This window comes from Oncorhynchus mykiss, chromosome 17, assembly GCF_057628025.1.
Source record: "Oncorhynchus mykiss isolate SJ-2025 chromosome 17, ASM5762802v1, whole genome shotgun sequence".
NCBI lineage: Eukaryota > Metazoa > Chordata > Actinopteri > Salmoniformes > Salmonidae > Oncorhynchus > Oncorhynchus mykiss.
Window position 1 is genome coordinate 31,754,115 of NC_143038.1, and position 19,322 is coordinate 31,773,436.

The 19,322-nt window shown below is 41.1% G+C and overlaps 1 protein-coding gene across 2 annotated transcripts in view; it reads left to right on the forward strand.

Moving 5' to 3' along the window:
• The window catches only part of ubap1 (ubiquitin associated protein 1), a 43,956-nt gene that overhangs the window by 21,610 nt on the left and 3,024 nt on the right, over positions 1 to 19,322 (forward strand). For both annotated transcript variants that reach the window (XM_036949996.2, XM_021568661.3), the window contains exons 2-6: positions 5,442 to 5,482; positions 5,581 to 5,705; positions 10,882 to 11,658; positions 11,831 to 11,983; positions 18,990 to 19,091. In XM_036949996.2, the coding sequence (XP_036805891.1) occupies positions 5,449 to 5,482; positions 5,581 to 5,705; positions 10,882 to 11,658; positions 11,831 to 11,983; positions 18,990 to 19,091 (1,191 nt within the window). In that variant the 5' untranslated portion in view covers positions 5,442 to 5,448. The remainder of the gene's footprint in view (positions 1 to 5,441; positions 5,483 to 5,580; positions 5,706 to 10,881; positions 11,659 to 11,830; positions 11,984 to 18,989; positions 19,092 to 19,322) is intronic.

The following is a 19,322-nucleotide window of genomic DNA, read 5'->3' on the forward strand; positions in this document are numbered from 1 at the left end:
CGTTCTCCATGGCTAAAGTTATATCTTTAGAAATAATTATCTACTGACAACAAGCAGCTCATTTTATAGACAGAAGATGTTACACGGCAGACCAATACGTCCAGCACATCAGCCAATCATGGTTAGCGGGACGGTTCCTGTCTTTTTATGTGGCTAAACCAACTTGCCTTGTAATATAACAACTTTATTGGTATTTACAGATGGTTTGATATTAACCTCTATGGTATTGGTGTGTCGTCGCCTCTTCGCTGTTGACGTTGAGACTGGTGTTTTGCGGCTACTATTTAATGAAGCTGCCAGTTGTGAGGCATCTCTTTCTCAAACTAGAATGTACTTGTCCTCTTGCTCAGTTGAGCACCGGGACCTCCCAGTCCTCTTGCTATTCTAGTTTGCGCTGTTCTGTAAAGACAGTAGTACCTAGCCTTGTACGAGATATTCAGTTTCTTGGAAATTTCTCGCATGGAATAGCCTTCATTTCGCAGAACAAGAATAGACTGACGAGTTTCAGAAGATAGGCCTTTGTTTCTGCCCATTTTGAGCCTGTAATCGAACCCACAAATGCTGACGCTCCAGATGCTCAACTAGTCCAAAGAAGGCCAGTTTTATTGCTTCTTTTATTCAAAATTGCAAAAGGGTTTTCTAATGATCAATTGGCCTTTTAAAATGATAAACTTGGATTAGCTCACACAATGTGCCAATGGAACACAGGAGTGGTGGTTGCTGATAGTGGGCCTCTGTACGCCTATGTAGATACTCCATTAAAAATCAGCCGTTTCCAGCTCCAATAGTAATTTACAACATTAACAATGTCTACACTAGAGGTCAACCGATTATGATTTTTTTCAACACCGATACCGATTATTGGAGGACCAAAAAAGCCAATATGGATTAATCGGCCGATTTTTTTTTTTATTTTTTTTTTTTTTTTTTTTTTTTTTTTTAAATTATTATTATTTTTTTAAACAAACAAAAAAACAAATGTATTTGTAATAATGACAATTACAACAATACTGAATGAACACTTATTTTAACTTCATATAATACATCAATAAAATCAATTTAGCCTCAAATAAATAATGAAACATGTTCAATTTGGTTTAAATAATGCAAAAACTTAGTGTTGGAGAAGAAAGTAAAAGTGCAATATTTGCCATGTAAGAAAGCTAACTTAAGTTCCTTGCTCAGAACATGGGAACATATGAAAGCTGGTGGTTCCTTTTAACATGAGTCTTCAATATTCCCAGGTAAGAAGTTTTAGGTTGTAGTTAATATAGGACTACTTCCCTCTATACCAATTGTATTTCATTAACCTTTGACTATTGGATGTTCTTATAGGCACTTTAGTATTGCCAGTGTAACAGTATAGCTTCCGTCCCTCTCCTCGCTCCTCCCTGGGCTCGAACCAGCAACACAACGACAACAGCCACTACATTGAAGCGTTACCCATGCAGAGCAAGGGAAACAACCACCCCAAAGCTCAGAGCGAGTGAAGTTTGAAACGCTATTAGCGTGCGCTAACTAGCCAGTAATTTCACTTCGGTCACACCATCCTCATCTTGGGAGTTGATAGGTTTGAAGTCATAAACACCGCAATGCTTGACGCACAACGAAGAGCTGCTGGCAAAACGCACGAAAGTGCTGTTTGAATGAATGTTTATGCGCCTGCTTCTGCCTTCCACCGCTCAGTCAGATACTTAGATACGTGTATGCTTGTATGCTCAGTCAGATTATATGCAACACAGGACACGCTAGATAATATCTAGTAATGTCATCAACCATGTGTAGTTAACTAGTGATTATGATTGATTGTTTTTTTATAAGAAGTTTAATGCTAGATAGCAACTTACCTTGGCTTACTGCATTTGCGTAACAGGCAGTCTCCTTGTCGAGTGCAACGAGAGAGAGGCAGGTCGTTATTGAGTTGGACTAGTTAACTGTAAGGTTGCAAGATTGGATCCCCCGAGGTGAAAATCTGTCTTTCTGCCCCTGAACGAGGCAGTTAACCTGCCGGTTCCTAGGCCGTCATTGAAAAGAAGAATTTGTTCTTAACTGACTTGCCTAGTTAAATAAAAGGTGTAAAAAAAAAAAATAGAAGAAAAAAAATGGCACATCGGCGCCCAAAAATACCGATTTCCGATTGTTATGAAAACTTGTAATCGGCCATTCCGATTAATCGGTTGTCTACACTGTGTTTCTGATCAACTTGATGTTATTTTGATGGACAAGAAATGTGCTTTTCTTTCAAAAATCATCGACATTTCTAAGTGACCCCAAACTTTTGAACGGTTGTGTGTGTGTGTGTATACATACATTTGAAGATGGAATATTTACATACACCTTAGCCAAATACATTTAGACTCAGTTTTTCACAATTCCTGACATTTAATCCTAGTAAAAATTCCCTGTTTTAGGTCAGTTAGGATCACCACTTTATTTTAAGAATGTGAAATGTCAGAATAATAGTAGAGAATTATACATTTCTGCTTTTCTTACATCACATTCCCATTCCCATCACATTTTTCTTTCATCATAGTCAGGTTTGTAGGCCTCCTTGCTCGTACACACTTTTTCAGTTCTGCACACAAATGTTCTATAGGATTGAGGTCAGGGCTTTGTGATGGCTACTCCAATACCTTGACTTTGTTGTCCTTAAGCCATTTTGCCACAACTTTGGAAGCATGCTTGGGGTCATTGTCCATTTGGAAGACCCATTTGCGACCAAGCTTTAACTTCCTGACAGATGTCTTGAGATGTTGCTTCAATATATCCACATAATGTTCCTTCCTCATGATGCCATCTATTTTGTGAAGTGCACCAGTCCCTCCTGCAGCAAAGCACCCCCACAACATGATGCTGCCACACCCGTGCTTTCTGGTTGGGATGGTGTCAGATTATGTCAACATAGGACTCGTTTTACTGTGGCAAAATATACTTTTGTACCTGTTGCCTCCAGCATCATCACAAGGTCCTTGGCTGTTCTGGGATTGATTTGCAGTTTTCGCACTGAAGTATGTTCATCTCTAGGAGATAGAACACGTCTCCTTCCTGAGCGTTATGACGTCTGCGTGGTGCCATGGTGTTAATACTTGCATACTATTGTTTGTACAGTTGAACGTGATACCTTCAGGCGTTTGGAAATGTATCCCAAGGATGAACCAGACTTGTGGAGGTCTACAATTTTTTTTTCGGAGGTCTTTGCTGATTACTTTAGATTTTCCCATGATGTCAAGCAAAGAGGCATCGAGTTTGAAGTTAGGCCTTCCACAGTTTGAAGTTAGGCCTTCCAATACATCCACAGGAACACCTCCAATTGACTCAAATTGTATCAATTAGCCTATCCAAAGGTTCTAAAGCCATTACATAATTTTCTGGAATTTTCCAAGCTGTTTTAAAGGCACAGTCAATTTCGTGTATGTAAACCTCTGACCCACTGGAATTGTGATTACAGTGAAATAATCAGTCTGTAAACTATTGTTGGACAAATTACTTGTCATACACAAAGAAATGTTCTAACCGACTTGCCAAAACTGTAGTTTGTTGACAAGAAAGTTGTGGAGTGGTTGAAAACGAGTTTTAATGACTCCAGCATATGTGTAAGTAAACTTCCGACTTCAACTGTACACACTTCAGTTTAAAAAAAATATACCGTTATTATTCCCCACAAACCCTACCACCCCTCCCCCAATTGGAGTCAACTAATAAACAATAACACTTAGGCTTCTACCTTCATATTATACACATTTTACAGACATAATCTATTTTACAATAGTGATATTGTTTGTTTTTAGTCCTTTATTTCTGACTCCATCCATTCTCTTTGTAACTGTACTATTTAAAAATTTCTGAACCTATATACATTTTACAGACCCGTATGTTTTACATTGGTTATCTTGTTTTATTAGTCCCACCCTTCAGCTCCATTCAACCCCTCCCATCTATCTTTTAACATCATCCATTTACCATATATTTTTTAATGGTTAAAACATGATAATAATGGTCCTCCTGAGTATATCAAAAAAAGTTTGGTATACTTCCACTGGTATGCCATCCAGCCCTGGAGTTTTCCCTGCCTTAAAGGCTTTAATTGCATCAAGAAGTTCCTCCTCTGTAATTTGGCCTTCACATGAGTCTTTCTGTACAGATGTTAATTTTAAATTATTAATAGGGGAAAAAATCCATTCAATTCGCTTCGGTTAGTGGAGATGGAGACTGAAACGAAAACATATTCTTAAAGTACTTCCTCTTTCAAAATATAATTTGGTGACTCATGCATGACTCCATTTGTAACAAGTTTCAATACATTTTCTTTGGTAGCATTTATATGTTTAAGATTGAGAGAGAATTTGGTGCATTTTCCCCCATATTCCATCCAGTTCACTTTATTTGATTAATATATTACACTATCTTTCTTGAATAAGTTCCTCCATGTCTAACTGTACTGTTAGTCCTTCAATTTCCTTTTGTTGGACTCTCTTGATCTAAATTGCTTTTGTTTTATAGATGAGTGCTGAATTGCATGGCCTCTAAAGGTACATTTTAAAAGTGTCCCATACAATAAGGGGATCTGCTGTACCTATGTTATGTCGGGAAAACGTTGTTTATAACTAGGACAGAATAATATATAACTAAGTTATCATCCAGTAGACTTTGATTTAAATTTCCAAATATCCTCGCCCACGTGGAAATTCTGTAAGTGTAATATATATGCCGATTATGTGATGATCCGACCACATTCTGTCCACTATCACCACTTAAACTTTTGGTGCAAGAGAGAATGACATAAGAAAGTAATGAAGACGTCTAGCTTGATTAAGCTTCTTAGACTTGCTTTCATTCAGAATCACATCTATAACTCACATTTCTATGTGAATTTGGTTGGGTTTCCCAAAAGGTTACATATTGCAGCTTTCAAAAACACAAAATACCATTAAATATGTCATCACACTATTTTTCACATATTTGACAGTATGTGGTATTTTAGCTATATTGCCAAGCCTTAATTGGCCCTGTGCACCCGGGGACATGCCACTGTCTGCATAGAGGGGGGCTTGCTTAACTGTCTTTGAGCTTTTTGGGAGAGGGTGGGCTCACCAGAAGCACGCCACCTTATAGTCATTCTGATGTAGGCAACATGACGGTTTAAACATCTACAGTTTTAATAAAGAAAATAAAAAGATGACTATGATATGTGGTGTTACCTGATGTTGCCTAACTTTAGTTGAATGTATTGCTCTAGATAAATGTCTGCATTTATGTCATTTAGCAATGTTCAAATGTGATGATGTGCTTATTTTTTTATGTATCCAAAACCTGTAACCTTACCATGATGCAACTCTGGTCAGGTATGGACAGGCAGGGATACAGTTGTAATGGTAGATGTGGTGTTTGATATCTTGTTTTTGTTTCACTGCGTCCACTCATGAGCCCTGTGTGTGTTTTAGACTCTAAATGGCTGCGAGGAAGTCTGATACCCACAACAATGGTGAGTGTGTGTCTCTTTCTGCCTCTTCATTTTCTCCATCCGTCTGCTCATTTTGGTGTAATTTTCATTCAGGCCGCCTTCTCAAACTGTTTTTCCAGGACCCATTAGCTACCTTGATGACGTTCCCTTCAAAATCAACGATAAGTTCCGCTGCCCTGCCAAAGTGGGGCTTCCCGTTGGCATCTCCCTGCCTGACTGTGACACTCTGCTCGCCAATCTGCAGGTAAGTCTTCTGACTTTGACTCTGTTTCATCAAGGGTTTCAATGACTGGGATGCTTGGAATCGCACCCTCTTTATATTAGTCTGGGATCCTTAACGTTAAGAAAAATACGTAACCAAAACACTTAAATTACGCAATATAAAAAATACAATCATTGTAGTTCAGAAAACATTATTTTCTGTGTTATAGCCTAACTAGACGAAAGGCTATAAAGGCCTGGGGAAAGTTGGGTAATTGAAAGGTAGACTCAGCCATATGATGTAGATGCAGAAAGCAAACAGCATAGACCTAGTGGGACAATTTTCGTTACAAGTAAGAGCATTGAAGCGCGAGGCTCAACTTCTCCGCTGTTTTGGTGCTACCGCACTGAACAGCGTGATGAAAACCCATGCACATGCCCAGATACTGTGTGTGAGTGTGTGAGAGTGAAGTCTTCCATCTCACTCATCAAAATATTGTAGCCTATTCATTGATGATAACCTGCTTTATTGAAGTTCCTAGACATCGCAAGCCAAGAAATTGTGAGATACAGCATTCTATTGCGAAATGCAGCTTTCATTGCAGATCGGCCTAGTGCACAGTTCTGACTGTCTGCCTGGTGGCCGACCTGCCTATTCTGTGCCCCTCCCCTTTCTCTCCGTCCCTTGCTAGTTCGCTATGAAAGATGCAAGTGTTTTTGTGATCGGAAGTACCACAACTAATTAGTCTCCTCCGTTTTCAAAAACACTTAATCTTAGGAATCTTGACACTCAGATGGGAGTCGACATTGGTAGTCAACGTGCAAGGAGTAGAGGAATCAATTATTTTGGAGTTGATGCTCCACCACTTACAGTGGGGCAAAAAAGTATTTACTCAGCCACCAATTGTGCAAGTTCTCCCACTTAAAAAGATGAGAGGCCTGTAATTTTCATCATAGGTACACTTCAACTATGACAGACAAAATGATGGGGAAAAAATCCAGAAAATCACATTGTAGGATTTTTAATGAATTTATTTGCAAATTATGGTGGAAAATACATTTTTGTTATTGACCAAATACTTATCTCAATACTTTGTTATATACCCTTTGTTGGCAATGACAGAGGTCAAATGTTTTCTGTAAGTCTTCACAAGGTTTTCACACACTGTTGCTGGTATTTTGGCCCATTCCTCCATGCAGAGGTGAGCAGCGATGTTTTGGGGCTGTTGCTGGGCAACACAGACTTTCAACCCCCTCCAAAGATTTTCTATGGGGTTGAGATCTGGAGACTGGCTAGGCCACTCCAGGACCTTGAAATGCTTCTTACGAAGCGACTCCTTTGTTGCCCGGGCGGTTTGTTTGGGATCATTGTCATGCTGAAAGACCCAGCCACGTTTAATCTTCAATGCCCTTGCTGATGGAAGGAGGTTTTCACTCAAAATCTCACGATACATGGCCCCATTCATTCTTTCCTTTACACGGATCAGTCGTCCTGGTCCCTTTGCAGAAAAACAGCCCCAAAGCATGATGTTTCCACCCCCATGCCTCACAGTAGGTATGGTGTTCTTTGGATGCAACTCAGCATTCTTTGTCCTCCAAACACGACGAGTTTAGTTTTTACCAAAAAGTTATATTTTGGTTTCATCTGACCATATGACATTCTCCCAATCTTCTTCTGGATCATCCAAATGCTCTCTAGCAAACTTCAGACGGGCCTGGACATGTACTGGCTTAAGCAGGGGGACACGTCTGGCACTGCAGGATTTGAGTCCCTGGTGGCGTAGTGTGTTACTGATGGTAGGCTTTGTTACTTTGGTCCCAACTCTCTGCAGGTCATTCACTAGGTCCCCCCGTGTGATCATTTTGACCCCACGGGGTGAGATCTTGCATGGAGCCCCAGATCGAGGGAGATTATCAGTGGTCTTGTATGTCTTCCATTTCCTAATAATTGCTCCCACATTTGATTTCTTCAAACCAAGCTGCTTACCTATTGCAGATTCAGTCTTCCCAGCCTGGTGCAGGTCTACAATTTTGTTTCTGGTGTCCTTTGACAGCTCTTTGGTCTTGGCCATAGTGGAGTTTGGAGTGTGACTGTTTGAGGTTGTGATCAGGTGTCTTTTATACTGATAACAAGTTCAAACAGGTGCCATTAATATAGGTAACGAGTGGAGGACAGAGCAGCCTCTTAAAGAAGAAGTTACAGGTCTGTGAGAGCCAGAAATCTTGCTTGTTTGTAGGTGACCAAATACTTATTTTCCACCATAATTTGCAAATTCATAGAAAATCCTACAGTGTGATTTTCTGTTTGTTTTTTCTCATTTTGTTTGTCATAGTTGAAGTGTACCTATGATGAAAATTACAGGCCTCATCTTTTTAAGTGGGAGACTAAATACCTTTTTGCCCCACTGTATGTCATTGTTGTTAACAGCTGAAAAATGGCAGAGAAAGGCAAGAGGGTGGATCAGCTTTAATATTGCATGTAGATTGTGGCTTCTATCAATGTAGTTGTCTGCATCATTTCCAATCCATTTTTATTAAATTTTTTTCTCCTAACCCAACCCTAGAGTAAACTAATGGACAATAACACTAAGGCTTCAACTTCCAGCTTATACAGTTGAAGTCGGTAGTTTATTTACACTTTAGCCAAATGCATTTAAACTAAGTTTTTCACTATTCCTGACATTTATCCTAGTAAAAATTCTTAGTCTTAGGTCAATTAGGATCACCACTTTATTTTAAGAATGTGAAATGTCGGAATAATAGTAGAGAATGATATATTTCAGCTTTTATTTCTTTCATCACATTCCCAGTGGGTCAGAAGTTTACATACACTCAATTAGTATTTGGTAGCATTGGCTTTAAATTGTTTAACTTGGGTCAAATGTTTTGAGTAGCCTTCCACAAGCTTCCCAGAATAAGTTGGGTGAATTTTGGCCCATTCCTCCTGACCGAGCTGGTGTAATTGAGTCAGGTTTGTAGGCCTCCTTGCACGCACACCCTTTTTCAGTAATGCACACAGATGTTCTATAGGATTGAGGTGAGGGCTTTGTGATGTCCACTCCAATACCTTGACTTTGTCCTTAAAGCCATTTTGCCACAACTTTGGAAGTATGCTTGGGGTCATTGTCCATTTGGAAGGCCCATTTGCGACCAAGCTTTAACTTCCTGTCTGATGGCTTGAGATGTTGCTTCAATATATCCACATAATTTTCCTTCCTCATGATGCCATTTATTTTGTGAAGTGCACCAGTCCCTCATGCAGCAAAGCACCTCCACAACATGACCGTGCTTCCCCGGTTGGGATGGTGTTCTTCGGCTTGCAAGCTTCCCCCTTTTCCTCCAAACATAATGATGGTCATTATGGCCAAACCGTTCTATTTTTGTTTCATCAAACCAGAGGACATTTTTCCAAAAAGTACGATCTTTGTCCCCGTGTGCAGTTGCAATCCGTAGTCTGGCTTTTGTGTGGCAGACTTGGAGCAGTGGCTTCTTTCTTGCTGAGCGGCCTTTCAGGTTATGTCGATATAGGACTCATTTTACTGTGGATATATATATACTTTTGTACCTGTTTCCTCCAGCATCTTCACAAGGTCCTTTGCTGCTGTTCTGGGATTGATTTTCACTTTTCGCACTAAAGTACGTTCATCTCTAGGAGACAGAACGCGTCTCCATCCTGAGCGGTATGATGGCTGTGTGGTCCCATAGGGTAAATACTTGCATACTATTGTTTGTACAGATGAACGTAGTACCTTCAGGTGTTTGGAAATTGCTCCCAAGGGTAAACCAGATTTGTGGAGGTCTTGGCTGATTTTTTGGGGGGGATTGTCCCATGATGTCAAGCAGAGGCACTGAGTTTGAAGGTATGCCTTGAAATCCATCCACAGGTACACCTCCAATTGATTCAAATGACGTCAATTAGCCTATCAGAAGCTTCTAAAGCCATGACATAATTTTCTGGAATTTTCCAAGCTGTGTAAAGGCACTGTCAACTTAGTATATGTAAACTTCTGACCCCCTGGAATTGTGATACAGTGAATTATAAGGTAAATAATCTGTCTGTAAACAATTTTTGGAAAAATGACTTGTGTCATGCACAAAGTAGATGCCCTAACTGACTTGCCAAAACTATAGTTTGTTAACAAGAAATTTGTGGAGTGGTTGTAAAACGAGTTTTAGTGACTCCAACCTAAGACCTAAGTGTATGTAAACTTCCGACTTCAACTGTACATACTATATACATTTTATGGACACAGTATCTTTTACAATAGTTATCGTTTTGTTTGTTTTTAGTTCCATCCTTCAGCTACCTTCAACCCCTCCCATCTATCTCTGAACCCCATCCAGTTTTAAATTTGAGTCTGTATTAGGGGGGCACCTCTAATTGTTAAAATGTTAATGTTGGCATTGAGAAATGGGTCTTGGTCCAGTCCATCCCATTGTTTTTTGAGGCACTTATTCAAGGTAGTGTGTCATTTAAACCAGGGTTACATCAATCATGTGAATAATGTGCACATAGGTCTCATTCATGAGGAGTATCTCATAACCATAGGGTGTAAAAAGTACTCAATTGTCATACTTGAGTAAAAGTAAAGAACTTTATAAAAAATGACTTGAGTGAAGGTCACCCAGTAAACTACTATTTGAGTAAAAGTATTTGGTTTTAAATATACTTATGTATCAAAAGTAAATGGAATTGCTAAAATGTATTTAAGTATCAAAAGTAAAAGACTAAACCATTTCAAATTCCTTATATTAAGCAAACCAGACGGCACAAATTTGACAGATAGCCAGGGGCACACTCCAACACTCAGACATAATTTACAAACTAAGCATTTGTGTTTGGTGAGTCTGCCAGATCAGAGGTAGTAGATGACCAGGGATGTTCTCTTGATAAGTGTGTGAATTGGACCATTTTCCTGTCAAAATGTAACAAATACTTTTGTGTGTCAGGGAAAATCTATAGAGTAAAAAGTACATTGTTTTCTTTAGGAATGTAGTGAAGTAGAAGTTCGCAAAAATATAAATAGTAAAGCACAGATACCCCAATAATTACTTAAGTAGTACTTTAAAGTATCTTTACTAAAGTATTTTACACCACTGCTCATGACTTGACCAGATTCAGCTGGATTGATTAATCTCCATTCCTTTAATCCCATGTCTGCTGCTGCTCACTAACTAGTCCCGGCGGTTCTCTCTTCCCTCTTCTCTGGGCACTGCAGTATGATTTCTCCCTGGAGAGGCGGAGCGTGCGCTGGGGGGCGGAGCTGGCTGAGGCCCGGGCTGCAGAGGTGGCCAGGGCGGAGCTAGAGAGCAGGGAGCACTCGCCCCCTGCCCAGGACCCTGACGGGGGATCGGCCTGCGGGGGGAAGAGACCATGCCCTGCCGAGGAGCAGGACGCTCTCCCGCCCGCAATGAACCCGCTGATGGCCAGCTTGCGCCACAATGCTATTCTCACCCCTCTGCCTGCCCCAGCCAGGCAGACCGCTCCCAGCATCCCGACCCCACAGTACCTTAACCTGGCTGACTTTGAGCGCGAGGAGGACCCCTTCGACAAGCTGGAGCTCAAGACACTGGATGATAGGGAGGAGCTGCGCAACATCCTCCAGAGCCAGCCCCAGCCACAGACTCCATCCCCGCCTGAGGCACCCCAACTCAGGCCAGCATCTCGAGGCAGCACCCCTCCACCCCAGCTCCCCGCCACCAGCCTTCCAGCCAAAACGGTCTTTGCCCACAAAGCCAACGGGCTTGTGGTGCTACAGGACATGGACAGGGCCGGGGATCTGGCTCGGGGACAGACAATGGACCCTGACCGGCCCTGCAACATCCGCTCGCTGACCTTCCCCAAGCTGTCAGACCCCGGGGACTCAACCTTTGACTCCTACTGTCTGGCCCCTGTACCACGTAGCCTACCCAACGGCAGCCCGCCGGCACCCCAGCAGAAGAGAGAGGAGCCACCCAGTCATACCCAACAAACCCAAAATGGGGCACCAAAGCAGGTGAGCTTTGCACACGCACACACATGCCTTGCTTAGTTTCAATTACTGAGTGTTTTGCTTAATTCTCTGAAACTTCTCAAAGGCTTTGAGGTTTTGTGGACAAGAGGAAGATGTATATATATTTTTTACCCTTATACAGATATGACTCTACAAAAACTCTCTCCCTCTATAGATAAATGCAGGTCCTCCCCCTCTCCCGTGCAGCGGGGCACTGCTCAGCCTGTCCCCCAGTGAACGGCAATGTGTGGAGACCATAGTGTCCATGGGCTACTCTTACGAAGGGGTCCTGCGGGCCATGCAGAGGCGAGGCCAGAACGTGGAGCAGGTGCGCCCCTCCGATCTCCCTCCTCCAGGCCACAGCAGCCTAAGCCCATTTCTCCATAGAGATCTATTATAAAGAAATGTTATATTTGATTCTGAAGTCACGCAATCACTGCCCATTGCCCCCATGGTTGACTCTGAAATCATCAGGTGCCTGCGTTATGTGATTGTGTGTGTTCACAACATGTGGCTTTAGAAGTCCACCAGGCAACAAAATGGGGATGGTGGTTGTGAATAAATCTATTTGAATTTACGTAGCATTTTTTGTCTCGACACCATCCACCACCTTGGTTTAATGCCACCCTCAACACTATGATGGCATCAGACACAACAGACATGTTAGGGGCTTGTTAATGGTGAATAAACATTAGCTAACGATGTAGTGATATGCAGTGGATGTTTATGGTAGTTTTCCTGCTAGCTTTATTTGGATACCCATCTTCAAGCATCACTCGAGTACAATATTGTGGATTTAGCTATCCCTCTAATCAACAAAGAATATTAAGGGACAGAAAATTACTGGGGTGGGGGCAGTAGTCCAAAATAGGGGAGGGTTGAGTTTATATATTGAGGCATGGAGGATAGTGCTTTTATTTCATGGTTTACCTTCCCCCTTTTGCAGGGTTGACTTTTCTGCACGCTAACTACACCACAGTTCAATGTAGTCTACCAGTCTAATGGTTTATCCTGCCCTCTATCCACCATTCATAGTGACAATTGTGTAGGTGGATCGTTTGTCCAGATCTGCAACAGGCTAACTAGAAATCATACTACACACAAAATCATAAAAAGCTGCACCAATTTGCAATATAAAGTGAAAACATGAGACAGACAGTTCAAAAAGCTCCCCCATTGATAATATTTTTTTGGGGGAAATAAAAGTATGTAGACTGGCCTACAACACCACAATGCAGTGAATATTTGCATTGTTGTATTCAAGTGAGTACAAAATTATACTCTTGGCTGTAAACGGAAATTAAATTGCATTTTAATATCGGAATGGCACATTAGCAGGCCAGTCTGGCAGTTAATTTTTTAAAATTCTGATACTGAGATCTGCTGTGTGTTGCAGCTGATTATTCTCCCAAGTCAACCTATAACAATGTGGCCACATATGCTCTCAGCATGCCCAATTATTCAGGAAAGCTCAACTCACTCTCTGTTCTGTGTCCTGCGATCCAAGCGGCTATTCCTCGCACACCTAGAACCTAACGCTTCAATATAGCCTAAATGATGTATTTTTAATGTTTAAAATGTATACCTTTTATGTGTCATAAACACAACCAGTCACAATGTTTGTATCTGATTAGGCTATTTCAAAGGTCTGCTGTAGGCTATCTGTGCACATTCGTCCAAAATATAATTCTAGCAGCCAAACTGTGCACCTGTCATGCCATTTGATGAATGAAAAGGGACCTCTGTTACAATTTTCTAGCCAAACCTTCAGTACTGGATACAAGGTAGGGAGGGATGTATTTTCTGTCTGTAGAGATTAACGTAATCTATTTGATTGTGGTGTTGGGAAAAAAAACTCTTAACTATGATGTTGAAGCACCCGAAATCGGTATGCTTAGCTTATTGGTTGTGTAGTGCATTGGCACAGACACCTGTTGGTGGAAAATGTGTTGCATAGATGTTATATAAATATAGCATCAATAGGTTAAAAAATAAAAAGATTTTCCCCCCTAGCTGATCATTGTCTGCAGCCGGTCCTGATCGTAGTTTAATGACAGGCAGGGAGAGTGAGCTTGTCTGGTGATTGGCGAACCTGCAACTTTCTGGCCCGTAGCCCTGCGACTGTGCCACAAAAGTATGCTGAAAAAGCAAAGTCGATATCCGCGTTTTATAAACACAGGGTCACTACAATTATTGTTATTTGTGGTCAAACATGTTGAGGTAATTTAGTGAAGGGGGAGAATGTGCACTTTTTTTTCGTGATGTGAAAATATATATATTTTTTAAATTATGTTTGGGAGGTTGTTTAAATTTATTTTTACCTGGAGTTATGATGGCTAGGTGGGACAAGCACGTTTCAGTCACATACAGTGCCTTCAGAAAGTATTCATACCCCTTGATTTATTCCACATTTTGTTGTGTTACAGCCTGAATTCAAAATGGATTAAAGATGCACTATGCAGAAATCGCTCCGCCATTTCCTGGTTGCTAAAAATGCTAATAGTTTGCCTAATTTCGGTTTGTGACGACAACAGTAAGTATAGTGTAGAAAATAATTGTACAGTCTAAACCGGTGTGAAATATTTTCCTTAACCAAAAATATTGTATTTTCAGCTGTTTGGACCTGATGTTCAAGACCGGAAGTGAAAGATGCAAAAACAAAACTTAAAAACAGGAAGCATAGCGCACATGCAACAGATCTACTGCTTCTTAGACATGAGGATAACAGATGCGAATCAAATCCATTTTTTATTGGTCACATATTTAGCAGATGTTATTGCGGGTGTAGCCAAATACTTTCCGGCTGTAATAAAATAGCACAAAAAAACGTGTTTGAGCTAATAATTTAAACAATAACACCCATTATTATCTATCGTGTTGCCTAGTCACTACATACCTACCTTTTTTATGTACATAGTGCCTTTAGAAAGTATTCATACTCCTTGACTTATTCCACATTTTGTTACAGCCTGAATTCCAAATGGCTTAAAAGGATTCACACACATTACCCCATAATGACAGTGCAAATGTGTTTTGGGGATTTTTTTGCAAGTGTATTGAAAATGAAATACAGATATCTAATTGACATAAGTATTCACATCTCTGAGTCAATACTTTGAAGAAGCATCTTTGGTGGTGATAACCACTTTGAGTCGTCTTGGGTATAGCTATTACATTAGTTAGCAAGTTACTTAGTCAATCCGGCTATGGGGAGAGTCAAGTCCAGCAGTTTTACTCACTGCAGGGGATTCAAGTAGATACCTCTTCAATTGAAAAAGCATCTGTCAGCTGTGAGAAGCGGAAAGAACTTGACTATTCCAAAGCAACTAGCCTTGACAACATTCCTGACAGATTTAAGGGATGCTACGGTAATTATCTCACCCCCTGAGTAACTCACATTTTGTATATCTGTCTATTGAACTTGGGATTTTTCCCAGTGAACTAAAACTTGCAAGGGTCATTCTTCTGTATGAAAAAGGGAGTAAGTTAGGCCGATTTAGTTTCTATGATCCGTCTCAATCCTGTGTATTTTATTGAAGTTCATGGAAAAGATTGAGCAGATTGAGTCATATTTCCTTACAATACTATATGAGCTCCAATCTGGCTTCAGGAAATCCCATTCCACCGACACTTGCCTACTATACAGTGCATTCGGAAAGTATTCAGACACCTTGACTTTTTCCACGTTTTTCTACATTACAACCTTATTCTGAAAAATATATATTTTTTTAAATCATGCTACACACAACACCACATAACGACAAAGCGAAAACAGGTTTTTTAGAAATATTTGAAAATGTTTTAAAAAAACAACCTTATTTACATAATTATTCAGACCCTTTCAGAGCCAAAGGAATTGTCCGTAGAGCTCCGAGACAGGATTGTGTTGCGGCACAGACCTGGGGAAGGGTAGCAAAAATGTTCAACTGCATTGAAGGTCCCCAATAACGCAGTGCCTCCATCATTCTTAAATGGAAGAAGTTTGGAATCACCAAGACTTGTCCAAGAGCTGGCCACCCAGCCAAACTGAGCAATTGGGGGAGAAGGGCCTTGGTCAGGGAGGTGACCAAGAACCCGATGGTCACTTTGACAGAGCTCCTCTGGAGAATTTTCCAGAAGGCCTTTATGGCCAGAAGGAAGCCACTCCTCAGTAAAATGCATATAACAGACCACTTGGAGTTTGCCAAAAGGCAGGTAAAGACTCTCAGACCATGATCAACAAGATTCTCTGGTCTGATGAAACCAAGATTGAACTCTTTGGCCTGAATGCCAAGCGTCCCGTCTGGAGGAAACCAAGCACCATCCCTACGGTGAAGCATGATGGTGGCAGCGTCATGCTGTGGGGACTGGGAGACTAGTCAGGATTGAGGGAAAGATGAACAGAGCAAAGTACAGAGATCCTTGATGAAAACCTGCTCCAGGGGGCCCAGGACCTCGGATTGGGGCGATGGTTCCAACAGTACAACGACCCTAAGCACAAAGCCAAGACAACGCGGGAGTGGCTTCGGGACAAGTATCTGAATGTCCTTGAGTGGCCCAGCTAGAGCTCAGACTTGAACCCGATCTAACATCTCTGCAGAGACCTGAAAATAGGTGTGCAGCGACTCTTCCCATCCAACCTGACAGAGATTGAGAGGATCTGCAGAGAAGAATGGTAGAAACTCCCCAAATACAGGTGTCCAAAGCTTGTAGCGTCATACCCAAGAAGACTCGAGGCTGTAATCGCTGCCAAAGGTTCTTCAACGAAGTACAGAATAATAGGTATGAATGCTTAAGCAAATGTGATTTAAGTTTTACCTTTTAATACATTTGCAAACATTTCTAAAAACCTGTTTTTGCTTTGTCATTATGGGGTATTGTGTGTAGATTGAGGGGAATAAAAACATATATTTTAGGTTAAGGCTGTAATGTAACAATGTGGAAAAGGTCGAGGGGTCTGAATTCTGTCTGAATGCAATGTATCTGACTGACCACACCTGGAGGGAAATGTTGTGGTATGATTATTGTAGATCTATGTTTCTGATAGGAAGAAAACAGATGGTGGATATGGATGGGACCCTGTCTAAACCCAAAAATCTTGAACTGCGGTGTGCCGGAAGGGAGTGTGCTGGGTCCAGTTCTGTTGAATATAAATTATCTGAAAACTGCTTGAACATGTGACCTTTTCCCCTATGCAGATGATTCTGCACTGTTTGACAAAAATATGGTTGAGGAAGCCCTGAGTGGTTAACTTCTGAATGTCAGTAAATGGCTATATTACCATACGCTGTCACTTATTGGACCCATCTTGTATGGGTCCAAGGTGAAACTGAGGGAATCCCCTGACTTTAAGGGAAGAAGGGGTAGTAGGTGACCATAGTAGTCACAGCAAAATAGGCAGTTAATTATCTTGGATGTGTGCTAAATAACTTCTTGTGCCATGCTGTCCCCTATCAGATGGTTATCTCCAAAGTGAACCATAAAATTAGGTTTCTGGCAAGAACCTCGAAATATCTGGATAAGAATGTAATGGTGGCATTGGCAGTGGATCTTGTTCAGTGCCACTAAAACTATGCATGCTCTTTCTGGTACAATAGTGCCCCCAAGATAATTAAAAATAAACTGCAGACATCTCCGATCAAATTAGTCAGGATTATTCTTAAACATCCAGCACATACTCTTGACCATTCCCACTTTGAATGCCTCAGATGGCACAAAGTGGAGGAGAGAGTCTCTCAAATTAAATTGTCTTGTACTTAAGATTGTCCACAGAATGGTACCTATAACTACTTTATCTTGGGTTGGGATAACGGTAACTATTCCACTAAAAGGAGTGAAACTGACGTTCTTTTTACATTTGAATAATGGTATGGGGAATTCAACTTTTTATACTCTGCTGTCCTTTTTTCGGAATAGTCTTCCAAAGAATTTGAGATGTATAACCCCCATATGCACTTTCAAGTACACTGAAGAAATTGCTAAATAGTAGCATGTCTCAAAAGTGAGTCATATGATTTATAGTGCGTGGGTGAGAAAAATGCCTGGGATAAAAAATTAAATAAAAAGGGTACCCCTTGTGGTCCCGAGGACAGAGTATGGGAAACCCTGCAATAGCATGATGCTGCCACCACCATGCTTCATAATAGGGATGGTGTTAGACGGGTGATGAGCTGTGCCTGGTTTTGTCCAGACATAGCGCTTTGCATTTAGGCCAAAGAGTAAAATGTTGGTCTCATCAGACCACAATCCTTTGCCTTATGCTCAGTCTTCCACGTGCCTTTTTGCAAACTCCAGGCGTGCTGTCATATGACTTCTTCTCAGGAGTGGCCACTCCCATAAAGCCCAGATTGGTGAAGTGCTGTGGAGACTATCGTTCTTCTGGCAGGTTCTCACATGTCAGCCAAGGAACTCTGTAGTTCTGTCAGTGGCCAAGGTCCTCCTTGCACGGTTTCTCAGTTTGGTCGGAAGGCCAGCTCTTGGCAGAGTCTGGGTAGTTCCATATTTTTTTCCCATTTCCAAATGGAGACCACTAAAACTTTCAACACTCAATTGTTTTATACCCTTCCTCAAATATGCCTCATCACAATTATATCTCAAATATGTATGGACTTGGTATAGTTTCTGCTCTGACATGCACTGTCAAATGTGGGACCTTAAATAGACAGGTGTTTCTTTCTAAATCATGTCCAAAGAATTGAATTGGCCACAGGTGGATTCTAATCAAGTTGTAGTGACTCAAGGATCATCAAAGGAAATTGGATGCACCTGAGCTCAATTTGGAGCGTCATAGCAAAGGGGTTTGAATACTTATTTAAATTACATTTCTGTATTTCATTTTCACTAATTTAGCAAACATTTCTCAATATGTTTTCACTTTGTCATTACGGGATATTGTGTGTGTAGATGGGTGAGGGGGAAAAAATCTATTTTGATATTTAGGCATTAAAAAAACAATGTGAAATTAGTCAAGGGGTGTGAATACTTTCTGAAGGCACTGTATCTTAGAAATATTATAACTTTGTTCTGTGCTTCTCTGAGCATGCACTTCGTAGCCTATAGGCTATGGATAATTTGATTGAGACCACACTAAATAGCCTATAGGCGCACTTGTATTGCGCACCCAGCGGCGAATCAGAGATGAGGGGTGGCATCAGGCACACATCTATATAGCCTAATAAGCAACTAATTCTAAAACAGAAATTTCATCAATTACAAAATACAAGACCCTCCCCCATTTTCCTTCAGGTAACCATTCTGTAAATGTCGATTCAGTCCCTTAGCTAGCAGATAACGTCTGGGCTTACACAGGAAGCCCACACCTAAAGAGCAACAATATCTGTCATCCTGTGACCCAGGTGCTGGAGTACCTGTTTACTCACGCGCGTCTTTGTGAGCGGGGATTTGATCCTAGTGCCATAGAGGAGTGCTTAGATATGTTCCAGAACTCTGAAGAGAAGGTGAGTCCACCCACAGTCTCTCTCTCTCTCTCACTCACTCACACACACACACACACACACACACACAGAGAGAGATGTGCATGTTTATACAGATGCACTCAACATGCAGAAACAAAGATGCTAATAGCCAGCTATCAACTCTTATCTGTGATGTGTTTGAACACAAATGTCGAGTGGCCTAAGGTTGGATTCACTTCCAGTTTTCCCTGAACTTGGATACACCAAGCATCT